Source organism: Aplidium turbinatum, chromosome 9 (genome assembly GCF_918807975.1).
Source record: "Aplidium turbinatum chromosome 9, kaAplTurb1.1, whole genome shotgun sequence".
NCBI classification, from domain to species: Eukaryota; Metazoa; Chordata; class Ascidiacea; order Aplousobranchia; family Polyclinidae; genus Aplidium; species Aplidium turbinatum.
The window spans coordinates 15,707,998-15,721,165 of record NC_137480.1 but is presented as its reverse complement, the minus strand read 5'-3'; the positions used below and the strand labels follow the sequence as shown (position 1 = coordinate 15,721,165).

Genomic DNA, 13,168 nt, shown 5'->3' with positions numbered 1-13,168 from the left:
TAGTCATCAAAGCAGTAGGTAATCCATTTGGTTCCGTTGGTCTGCGGAGTGTGACGTTCTTTTCTTTAAATTGAACGTATTTCAGCTTAAGGACACTGCATGCTCATTGGCAGCGTGGCTGTGACGTTGTAGAGAGCTAAACTTTCCTTTTTGCGTAAACATCTATTTTTGTTCGTCAAAAAGCTGTCACTTTCTTGAAGTAAAGTGGTGTGAAAAAGGCTTGGAAAGAACTTTAAAAATGAAAAAAAAGGACCAAAACTCCATACAGAAGAAATCAGCTTTTTAAACAAAGTTGCTTCAGTAGTTTTTTACTTGCAAAAACATATCAATCCAACCTTCACAATGAAAATAATAAATGAAGAAAAAGTAAAGTTGATTTTGCTTCTTCTTTATTTCTCGATCACTTCGGGATCAGCTGAAAGAAGATTTCCATCAAAGAAATATAAAGGGTGAGTTCTCTGAAATACGATTGCAATTAAAAAGTTTTATGATTTTGTTTTTATGTGATGCAAGAATTGCGATATTGCTTTAATTAGAAATATTTTAGAAGTAATGTAAAACATCCCTAAAAACTAAAAAAAATCTTGTTTAAATAGTTATGTTTTCCATTGAAAGGATAATTTTTGTTGCGGTCATATAATAAATGACAGATTCCCAAGATGAAACATGCCCAGACTTTAAACAATTCGTTTTAAAGAAAATCAAATAAACTTTCTGAAAAAAAATTCTAATTCTAATTTGGCCACTGGCCACTTTTGGCCACTGCCACATTTTGGAACTTTCCACTCTTTTTAAACACCAATAATTCTAGTCACACTAATTACAGAATTCCCCTTTTCTAACTAAAGCCAAGGCACAAAATTGTTCTTCTGCTTGCATTATCGACCCATTTTGATCTTTGATAAAATTGTTGTAAGTCCCATGGCTACCAAAAGATACGGCCTGATGTGTCACTTTTTGCAGAAATTTTCAAATTTTGCTAACTTTGGGCGAAACTTTAAATGAATTTTTCTAAAAATTATATTTTTATGCTTTTTTTACTGTTTTTCCCAGATGACACAATAGGTTTTAACATCCTCAGATTTTGAAAAACAAAGAAAGTTTGATTTCGAAGATTTTAGTCAGACCAGACTGTTAATTTTTCAATAACAATCTGATTGAGGGTTTTTCAACTTACTTTTTCTCATTTGCTACTGCTTCCCTAAAGCAACAAAAAGCTTTTATATCATTAAGAGACAGCAAGAAGTAAAAACATCTCAGAAAATGTCAGTCAAACACTAGCAGTAGCAGTAATCAACATCTGCAAAACGTGGCGAATTAGGCCCCATCTCCAGGTGGCCATGTAAGTTCTCAAAATTTGAAGAAGATGAACATAATAGTCAGATTTCACCGATCCACTTATTCACTATCATGTGACACAGCACGAGGCACTCAGAGAGATGGCTGTGAGATGAAGGAGCAAGCAAACCAGAGCCAGGCAGTCTATTACACTGTAACTATAATAATAATAATAATAATAATGTTAGTTTTTATATAGCGCTGTATCCATCGCAGAATGCGTTGCTCTACAGCGCTTTACAAAGCAGACAGTGTCTATAAGCATTTTTGCGACGCGATGCTTATGGCGGGTATAGTAAGTAAAACACTCATACGGATTTTTCATGTAAAGATTTTTTGCCGGCACTACAGTATACAGGGTGGTCCACAAAAATGTGACATATTTTGTTTATCTGTCATTTCCATAAAAATTAAGTCTACCTCTTGATTTTCAGGTTAGTTATAGAGTACAGCTATAAGTTTTATGTGTAGCAGTATGGAACCGGGATATTAATTTTCAGTGGCTGAGCGGACAAAAATCATTGAACATTACTTTTCGACAAAATCTGTAATCTTGACCCAGAGACATTTTCGTCATGACTTTCCTGGAAGAAAAACACCGTCTCGGAATACTATCAAACGCTTTTTGGAGAAGTTCAAAGACACTGGCAGTGTGACTAACAACAGTAAGAACCATAGTGGTCCACCTTCCACCGCAAGAACCCCCGAAAAATTTCACGATGTTCGAACTCGTGTGGAAAAGTCTCCACGGAAATCCACCAGAAGACTTTCTCAGGAAGTGGGGATTTCAAGATCTTCTGTCAATAGAATTATTCATGCTGACTTGCAACTTTTCCCATACAAAATTCAGCTTCTTCAGACTCAAAGTCAAGCCAACAAGGATGAACGATTTGAATTTGATCATCAAATCAGTGAACGGATTGAGAACAATCCCGGTCTTTTAGATGTGCTTCTCTTTAGCGACGAGGCCCACTTCCATTTGAGTGGCCATGTGAACAAACAAAATACGAGATTTTGGGCAGAAGCACAGCCTCATGCGCATGTGCAAGCACCCTTGAGTGTAACAAAAGTCACAGTTTGGTGTGCAATTGGACGTAATGGCATTTTTGGTCCCTACTTTTTTGAGGACGACGAGGGATGCCAGGTGACTGTTCACACTGAACGTTACATCAAATTGCTCAGACGACAATTCATTCCAGCAGTAAGGAGGAGAAGGGGGACCGACTTGAATACAGCTGTATTCCAACAAGACGGTGCCCCACCGCATTGTTCCAATCGTACCCTTGAGTATCTGCATCAGTACTTTCCTGGGGATCGAATGATTTCAAGGAGAACCAACAACCCCTGGCCGCCATATTCACCTGATCTTAACCCTCCTGACTACTTCCTCTGGGGATATCTGAAGGATAGAGTCTACCAGGACAATCCTGATACCATTGACAGACTGAAGATAAACATTAGAAGAGAAATTAGAAGAATTCCAATGGACATGTTAGGGAGAGTAATGGACAATTTCAATGTGAGAGTGGCAGCGATGATTCAGCAGCGAGGAGCATGGATCGAACATATTATCAAACATTGAAATAACTCAGAAACTGGTTCGTTTTTTCAAAAGTGCTTTTGAGGGCAAAAACTTATAGCTATGACCCATCTCCCGCTGAAAGGATTTTAAAAAATCTTTAGATTTGTAGAAATTATGAACAAACGAAATGTGTCACATTTTTGTGGACCACCCTGTATATAAATAAACTTCTTTTTATAAATATTTTGGTATAACCACAAAGTTCTTGATTATTTTTGTATTGATGTTTACACGTACACTGCTCGACACAGTGAAATTAATTGTCGCTTGTGCTAACACTGTGCTCATTACTTGTCTTGTATATAATTGCACATACAGCATTAAAGCTTCGTAAACACAAGTTCAGGAGTAAATCTTCAAATCACCAACTTATTATTGAAACTTTTAAGCAGAAATGTTTAATGTTGGCCAATGGCATTCAACCACGTTTTTGACTCTTAGCTTATAAAAGCTTTTATTTGGGATATATCATAATGACATAAAAATAAACAAACCTTGCATTGCTTGAACAAAAACTCGTTTTTCAAAATAATCTCAAAACTTTTTCTCCATTTCCAAGGACAAAGATTAAGTGCATTCCTTACCCTGCAAGTAAACTAAATTTCCAATATCTTTAACAGTACTTTCAAATAATTTTTTGTTATTTTTAGCCAGTGGTTAATTTACATGCAAGATTCAAATCTATAGATGGTATGTTTAAGTTAGTTAAAAAAGATGTTAATACGCTTCACGGAGTATTGGGTTGATTGTGCTTCGTGTACGATTGTTAATAATTTGTTGTCAACTTGTCAATGACGTCAGTTTAGTCTTTGAGCTTTGAATCGACTGCTTGGCCGACCAATGGGAGAGCCTGCACGATCTCCAAATAGAGTTCTATTCGAGATCACGCGGGTGTGATTGAGCAAAACGTTTGATGGTATGTCAAAATGACTGCAAATAATTCAGTGACTGAGTTAGTGGGTGTAAACTGAGGATGGTATATTTTTTGATGACATAATCTGCAGAATATTTTTCAACACCACACTTACAGAAAAACAAAAAAGAAAAGAAAAAACATAAAAAGAAAAACGAGAAAAAAAAACGAAAAAAGAAAACTCCATACTTGCAGAAACACGAAAAAGCCTAATTTCCTTGTTTTGGCAGGGCAGACTCATGGGGATATTGCCGGCATGAATGAAAGAAAGAAACCTAAAATACTGCAGTCTTCATTCCAATAATTTCCTTCTTGTGACAAATATTAACGGCACAATGAATTAACAATTTTTGTTTTTGCCAAGATTTTTTTCCCGTAGCTTATATTACCAATCGATTGCGTTGAATGTGGCACATTCTTTATTTAGCATAAGCTACAAATGTTTGAGTGCACATAAGTGCATAAATGTTCAATAATTTCAAACACAGCTTAAAGTTCCATATTGAATTGGGAAAAATCTAATGCGAATTCTATGAATGATTAAAAGCCTTCGGCAATGTTGATATAAAAAGAAATGAAGATAATTTATCAGGATTGCTTCTTTCAAGTCACTGGATGAAAAAGTGTTTTCATATAATAACTATGATGTTGTTTTTAATCACATCATATACAATTTTCTATCGGTCAAAAGATTATTTTGAAATTATTCAGTTGTTTGGGAATTAAGGAGTTAAATCAGGCAAAACTACCCGTTTGATATATGGCAGAGCACGAGACGATACGGTATGTTGCTGCAAACTAAAAGAAAATGAACTGGCATTTCAGTATTGTTTATATCTACCTTTCTTTATGTCTTTTCAACATAAGCAACTATGATATCATAACGTAGCTTAAGAAGCTGCCCGTGGGATTTTTCTGTATTCTAAAGTCAATGCAAACGTCACTATCGCTTTCCTTTTCTACTTCAGTTCGTTGTGTTAGTCAACTAAAGGGGTGGACTTTTTTTAATAACACCTAAATATATTTAATAAATCAAATTCTACTCTGTTGAAGCGGGCTGTTAGACGTTATGGATTGTTCTCCTCCACGAATTTTTGTTTCCATTCCTCTTTCAGTCTGAAGATTACTTTTAACGTTCAGCAATGTTCTTTTTTTATGATGGTCAAACATGATACAATCCGAGTCTTTGTCACACATAAGTTTATTTTTTAATTGTTGAATTCAAAGCAAACCTAAAATCGATGAAAAGATTGGTATAATAGTAATTAACTAGAATTGCACTTTATAAACAGTTTTACTAATTTTAAATCGAATTTATTTTAAAACATTTGTTGAAAGTTTTGCTTTGAAATTTTAGCCAAGTTTTAATTAGCTAGTTTCGTATGCTGTTATAGTACAAACCCACACGTTTTTGTGCATAGTATAAGCATGTGTACCAACATTAATAAGCCCTGTGTTTTAATGTAGATACAAGGTGTTCCATGTTAATGCCACTGATGAAGTAGGAGTGGATCAGCTTAACACTCTCTTTGATGACTTACACGTAGGTTGTTATAACCACTTTTTTCTAGACCATGTTACCATGTTTTGAATGGCATAGTATAGTATGTATTGTTTCATTCAACCGTGGATTCTTGTACATAAAATCCATCTTCGTTAACTCTTTGACAAGCGTTTGTGGATCCACGTGACTCCGTTCCTTAGCCTTCTCTTTAACAACAAGTGTAAAATTTTTGACGTGCTTCTAGTGATTACAAGTTAAGCTACCACAAGACGTCGAACATGATGATGAACTTTATTGAGGGCATTTTACGTCACAGGCCGACGTATGGAAGAACCCGTCAACCTTTTCTCCACACTTTGATGTCATGGTCCCGCGAAGGTCTCTAGAGAAATTTGAACACTCCATGCGTGTAATGGACTCCCACTATTCCGTGTGGATAGACGACGTGCAACACTTTATCCGCAAAAGCAAAGGGATGAAAACGAGACGCCACAAACGAGCGACAAGAAACTTTAGATACGACGAGTATCATGATTACAAAAAGGTAAGAAAAATAATATTTCTGTCGAATCTATCTTTTCTTTCTGTGCTTTACAAAAGTATCATTTTTTATTATAAGTTACAGTATTTTAATTTTGTCAATATCAGCCATTAGTTTTACTTCGATATTTCTTTACAGGATAGGAAAGGAAAAAGGACACGTAGAATCCTTTTGACTAAACTGTAAACCACAAAGAATTAGGTGTGACTTTAAGTTAGGTAAAATCGAAGCTTAACAGATAATTTAAGTACATCAGGCATGTAAGTTATGTAATATCAATCTAACGCTGCTACCGAGCCACTAAATAGAAATAGATTATTAATAATCTGAAAAAACACGAGTTTCACTTTGCAGAAGAGTTGTAAATTATAATAACCATCAAGCACTTTTTAAAAGCCAGCAAAAGCAATTATAATACATCATTGTGCTTCTTTTTATGCACGTCAATTTTGGTGTAATTTCTCCCGTGCCTCCATCAATCAATTACGTGTTGCTTACGACGATGCCTTCCGTATGTTGCAGGGCTTACCTCGTTATAATATGCTAGTGCTCGCACTATTTAAATTGAACAAAATAAATTGACCTTTGATGCAGTACTTCGTAATACTTTTTACAACTTTTTATGTAGATGTCAATCTTCAAGAAATTGTTACATGCATGCTCTTGTCAAATCGTCATACTTCAATGGTGCCATTCGGAGTTTACTGGTTGACAATTCTCCGTAACACCATAATCTGTTAACTGGGATTTTGTGATTATTACTTCTATTGTTTGTATTTTGCATGTTTGATATTAAGTATGGACCTTTTGGTTCAATGTAAATAAGATGATAATAATTATACAGTAAATTTAACTTTACAAATTTTACAGATATTGAGGTGGATGAGGAGCTTCACAAGAACAAACAGTGACATTGTCTCGATGCTGCAAGTTGGAGTCACATACGAAAACAAACGCATTTGGGCAATCAAAGTACCGTAAAAACGTCATCAAAGTTTTTTGCATGTTTGATAAAAGAAGCATTAAAGCAAAAAGGACATTTAATAAACTTTCACTGCGTTGTGACCTTTTACTTAGAAAAAGTTGCGTACAAGCTACTGCGTATCAACATGATCATGATTTATCGTAGCTCACCCACAAAGCCCACAAGAATATTTTAGCATGTATTTAAAACATTAATGAAAGTGGAATTGTAAAAGTCGCATTTGTTTAGATAAGCGTAAACACTGGCAACAAGAAAAAAGTTTTATGGCAAGACTCACTTATCCATGCCAGAGAATGGGTCACTGGCGCCACCTTGCTGTGGGTTATGAATCGCTTAGTTGAAGGGTACAGAAGAGACGAACCGAAAGTCGTCCATATGTTATCTAACCTTGATTTCATGATGGTACCCGTGTGGAATGTTGATGGATATAAATACACATGGACTAATGTAAGCTTTTAATGAAGTATTAAATGCTTTTACAGTAGGAAAGTTGACATTGTTGTGACGCATAGGCCTAATTGCTTTCAACTTGGAGATCAACGGCGGTTTATAAAACTTCTGAGCACGTGATATATTGTTGTTTATTTTTCAACCCACAATTCAATTTAAATAAACATTTCAATCAGTTTTTTTATTTATCCTATTCTAACTTCTATAATCTACTTTATGTTTTATACGCATTGCTCACCAAGCAAAAAATAGTAAAATGTGTTATCGAATTTAAAACATTAAACGGAACAACAAAATGCTTAACCACAAGAGAGTAGGTAATTTTACGCGAAACATTTCATGGGCAACTCATAAAACTAAAAAGATTTATTTAAAATTTCTATGCTTATCATATTTCAGGATAGGTTGTGGCGAAAGTCTAGGAGCAATCGTGGCTCCCATGCGTCTTGCAGAGGAGTTGACTTAAATCGCAATTTTAAGACCCCAATGCGCGGAAGTAAGCTTTTAGATTTAAATTTCAAAGCTGCGTGTAAATGCATAAACTTGTGAAAGTGCACAAAAGGCTATTTATTTTATAGTAAGTTACATATTTAAAATTTTATTAAAATCGTTAATAGCGTATCTGCAAGGGCGTAGCCGGCACAAAATTTCCGGGGAGGGCAAATAAGTTTTTTTGCAGATGTGAGTAAGTCCGGCAACGAGTCATCGAAGGTGAAGCACTCACAGGGGGATCTGGGGAGCCAAGCCTTTTCCAGAAGATTTAAAAAAACACCTTAAAATTGCGCATTCTGAGAGTACTTTCAGCCTAAATCAATGGTAAAACTTTGTCAAACGATACTGTACCAGATTGAGAAATTTTTCTTTAAAATATTTCGGAAAGAAGGGGGGGCAATTGCGCCCTTTGCCTCCCCTAACTACACCTTTGCTTATCTGGTACGATATGTTATTGAGATCGCAATAACCAAATAAGATATTGGTTTACGTTATCTTTTTTTAATTTCTTTTTACATTTTGACCAGATGGTGTAACAGGAATGTCTAGTACTTTAGGCTGTTCTGGAGTTTATCAAGGATCTCGCGCATTTTCGGAACCAGAAACATCCAGTGTTTCCGCGTATCTTCAAACTTTGGACTTGGCTGCATTTGTATCACTCCACTCCTTTGCACAGCTTTGGTTATATCCTTTTGGATACACAACACAAAGAAGCCCAGATCAACCAGAATTGGTATTTTTAACTATACTTTATTCTACGTTGCAACATTAGATTAGTAATGGATCTAATGTGAAGTTTATCCAAATAAATTGGCTCAATAATAACAATCAAACCAAAACGCAAAACACAATAATTCATGTAAGCTAGGCCAAGGATGTCCAAAGTCCATCAAGAAGGACAATTACGGCTCGCGGTGAATGAATACAAGGCACATTGTACAATATGTTATTTGTGACCCGCAAACACACACTCTTAATACCAATCTCATTTGCATTTTTTTTTTAAAGCAATATGCAACGAATGAGAAACAATATACATTATACATTGCATTCATACGGCACTGAGATTTTCTTTCATTGATTTGATAGGAGTAAGTTATTCAATGTAACATTTTATGAAAAACGAACTGTTATAGCTCATATGTGTTGACGAGTTGTGCAATAGGTTTTTCGTTTAGCATAAGGCATTTCAGAAAAGGACAACAGATACAAAAGTTATCTTGGTTTTCCTAACTTTCTCCAACAACTAACTTAGAACAAGGCATTGAAACACGGCAACTAGAACAAGGCATTGGAATACAAACAGGCTACTCGCCTGACAAATTTAAGATAGGCCTCTAATAGGTTAGTCCTGGCAGTTTCGCATACTGAAGTGCTGGTGAAGATTCTGCACCACTGACGTCATCCGGTATTTATTCATATTTAATTTATGTCGACCTGCTTACCAATTTGATTTAGATATTTTTAAAGTGAATTTTGTTTATAACTTTTCCATAACATTTAAAAGAGTATGATGCTCTCGATTTCCATTTTCTGGACATTTTCTGCATCTAGATTCTAGAGCATGTCGCAATCAGCAAAGCAAATCCAACAAAAACAAAACTTTTTGAGAAGAAGTATGTCTCTCAGTCCTTCATTTCTGCTAATCTTGTCTAGTTTCTTGATCACGCAATGTTTCTCAATGTTGACCTATGAAAGCAAGATTTGTTTGTTTGTTTATCTTTATCCTGCATTGCGGGAAAGCGGACTTGAGCGCTATGCATCGGTGTACGCCTTCCGACATACACCTGACCCACGCTGCAGCCGACGGCAATGTCTGTTTCCGGTTGTCTACTCTACTTATGACTTAAATTTAGTACTACCCATTACTCGAAATCGATCACTAGGTAGAGGCAATTATCGTTAAGTTTCTTGCCCAGAGAAACAACAGCAAGTGCAAGTGACTGGAGTCGAACATGCAGGCTCTCGACTGCGAGCCCAACGCGCTAACCACTCGGCCACTGCTGCCGACTTTTTGCCGACAGATGATTTTTATGTCATGAATACTGTTTTAAGAAACTTTCTGCTGACATCGTCCGTGTGCTGATTTTCATGACTGCAAACACACGTAGCATGACAGCCCAGGATACACTTTATAAAATAGAATTTCCCGCAGTGGTATCATCTTTTGAATCTTTCACATGTGCTCCTCTCAGCGCTAAGGAAAACAGTTTTAACGTAGCCGCATAAAAACGCTGCCGAGTATACAATGCTACCATGCGCTGAGTGATAAACGGGAGTAGGTTTCACTGCCATGCAAATTCTATATTATTTTCTAACCTGACCTAAAAGGTGTTATAATTGCATGTACTGACTAAAAAGTTGGTCCCCTGTTGTCTAGGTCAGGAGTCACCAAACTAACCGGCCAGCGAACTGATTTCATCCGGCCCGCCACGTGCTGCGGAAATAACAGCTGCACTACAACTGTTAAGGAAAAAAGTTAACAAACTTTTTGTAAAGGACTAACGTTGCTGTTTATCATTAGGCCATGGACTTCTAAATAGTAAAAGTCCATGATTAGGCCACCACAAATGGGGACAGCCTAGGCCAAATTTGGAAACATATAATGTTTTTTCAAGAGCACAATGCCCTGTAATGTATTACAGAAGAGGATAACTTTTCCAGCAACCTTTCGATTTTTATCACAACTTGGCTATTCCACCACTGACTTTGTTATTTATTGTGCTCAATTTAAGTCAATGGAGATTCTAAAAAGTTGTATATCTTTTCGCAATTTGCATCCGGCCCGCAGCTGTTAATCTCACAGCAATCCGGCCCTCAGAGAAAAAAGTTTGGTGACCCCTGGTCTAGGTGGATATATAAAAATCTACAAAAGGAGATCTATCTATTCAAATTAACCTGAATCTTTCAAAGTTAACTTGCAAATTTTCAATTTAAGGCCTGCATTTGTTACATCTACATTTTTATTGCAGAAACGTGTGTCTCGAACTGTCGTAGATGCAATGTATAGTGCCTACCGCACAAGGTACACTTATGGAAAAATTTCCTCCACCGTTTGTAAGTAATCTAATGGATAACACGCCTAACGTATTTCCAGCGCAAAGTTATCAGCAGACTTTATATTTTGGGTTCGAGCCTGGTCCTTTGTAAAAAAATGTGTTTAAAGCATAAAGCCTAAATGGGATATTATGCACTGTGAAAAATTTAAATTGATATAAGCAAAAATAATATGTATATAGGTATAACGGCCGCCTAAAGATGTACAAATCTAGCTTATACGAAGTTAAACCCAGTAGCCGAATGTGGTGTCGAAGTTATAAAAGCTAAGGTCCCCATTCAACATGGTCCTGGTACAAAATCAACTTAGAATAAGGCTTGATCTAATTAATAATTCTGCGCCTGTAGCATAATTTTATATCTTTCAATAAGAGAAAACTTGAAACCTATTTCCATCACCTCAATAAAACTGCATGTATAGTTTAGTAATTACTTTCCTTTTCAATTAAAATTGTAAGAAAAAACATAAGCTAAACATACCAAGCCGTTTACGTGATATTTCTAGTCACAAATCACTATTTTTGCTTTTTTTTTTTTTTGCAGATAAAGTATCTGGAGGAAGTGCTGATTGGGTTCATAGATTTCTTTGCGTAAAATATTCTTTTGCGGTAGAACTTAGAGATAAAGGAAAATTTGGTTTTCTTCTTCCAGAAAGATTTATTGTTCCCTCAGCCGAAGAATACTACAATGGACTTACTGTTTTAGCAAATCATGTTATACCAGCAAACTCCACAAGAAGTGCTGTTTGTGATGAAGTTGAAATGTAGGCTAAACGAGCAGAAATTTGAACAGATTGTACGTTTTCTAAACTTCTAACATTCCTTGATTTATAAACAAAAACGTTTACTATGCGTTTTGGGTTTGGGAGGATACCCTTCGTCAACAGTTCTTTTATGGTATAAGTTAATTTAACAGGTCAAGCTATGATTACTGTAAGCTACTTACGTAAAGAATGAACCAGAAGTGCTCAACTAGTCAATCTTAGTCTACTGCTGGCAGACCACGGAATGATCCTACGTCGAGAGCTGTGGGAAATAAACACAGCACGAGGCTTGAAGGCCATTAAAGAAGAGCAGCACTCCTGCGATATTTTACTACAAAGGGATATAGGCTAAGAGGTTGGCTTTGCATCATCGTTCCAGCGACAGAGCTCACTCCAAAGCAGGAATGGGCTAAGTTATTTCCTTTTGCTGAAACTAAAAAAATCTATCTATTTTGCATGTTGTTTATTTCTATATGTGGCTATATCCGCTTTGCCTTTATCATATGTGATTTATGCGAAAAATTAATTAACTGTAACCGGTATTGTAATGTTAATTTCACTGATAGTGTATAATACTGTACTGTAGATTGAACTTCGCTTTTTGCAGCATGATCGTTGTTTATTTTAGAAGTGTAGACACAAACGACCTGTTTTAGTCTGATGCTGCAGGTTTGCTGTGATAGTATAGGTTTCCCATGAGCTTTCTGGCTTGTCACAAAAGCTAATGACAAACCGCTACTACCACAGCGAACCTGCACCATCAGACTAAAACAGGTCGTTTGTATCTACATTTGTAAAATCATGGATATTGTTTTTGTACAGCTGAAAAGTTAACACGCTACTAGTCGTTTGAACGGTAACCTATATGCAAAATAAGCAAAACGAAATGTTGGATAACGATGTGATTGTAAACTATGCAGAAGTTCGTATACAAACTGCATCTTTGCTGATGACTGGAAAACGTAATGGCAGAAGACCTTAAAAATTAACATTTGGCTAATGCTACTATTAGATCTAATCGGGTGTATACTTAGCCTACCCTATACAAGCTGTAAATAAGCCGTATGTTCCTCATACAAAGACGACACATTGCAGACAGTAGTGAATCCATATAAAAATTGGACGGCACCAAAGTTACGATAAAACAAACAATCTGCAGAAAGATTGGAAAAAGCAAAAGTTTAAGTTAAAAAAACGCGAAGATTGTAATTGGGGGACTTGCTCCTACAAAATTTTGACAATTTTTACTTCGTTTTGGTCCTTTTTTGCGTATTCTGTTGCCCAATAAAGATTCTTTGTTCAAGAAGCGCACTTGTGCATCTATTTGACCACAATCACCACAGGTAGATTTCTGTTGAAGTTGAAGATGTTCAAGTTAAGTTTTAGATCATGTTTTGATGACGACAAAATTACAGTAGCCTACGTAATTTATTCTTTAAACAACTTTGAATAGATTTTGAATAGCCAGTGAAGTAGGTTAATTACAGTAAATTGTTAACTTATTGTAGTCGATTGAGCAATGTTTTTATTTCAAAACACTGAA

At 36.0% G+C, this 13,168-nt stretch overlaps 1 protein-coding gene across 1 annotated transcript; it reads left to right on the top strand.

Moving 5' to 3' along the window:
- Positions 1-325: 325 nt before the first annotated feature.
- LOC145777280 (carboxypeptidase A1-like) lies at positions 326-12,925 on the top strand. The gene is made up of 9 exons (XM_082588626.1): positions 326-449; positions 5,301-5,376; positions 5,654-5,881; positions 6,749-6,850; positions 7,092-7,310; positions 7,713-7,809; positions 8,333-8,538; positions 10,778-10,862; positions 11,406-12,925. Exons 1-9 carry the CDS (start codon positions 343-345, stop codon positions 11,627-11,629), a joined length of 1,344 nt encoding a protein of 447 aa, XP_082444752.1. The 5' UTR covers positions 326-342; the 3' UTR covers positions 11,630-12,925.
- The last annotated feature ends 243 nt before the right edge of the window (positions 12,926-13,168 follow it).

Bases quoted from the DNA above. Each gene is read 5' to 3' on its own strand.
- LOC145777280 (XM_082588626.1), top strand. From the start codon at position 343: ATGAAAATAATAAATGAAGAAAAAGTAAAGTTGATTTTGCTTCTTCTT. The intron at 450-5,300 runs GTGAGTTCTCTG...GTTTTAATGTAG, and splicing joins CCATCAAAGAAATATAAAGG to ATACAAGGTGTTCCATGTTA. The intron at 10,863-11,405 runs GTAAGTAATCTA...TTTTTTTTGCAG, and splicing joins AAAAATTTCCTCCACCGTTT to ATAAAGTATCTGGAGGAAGT.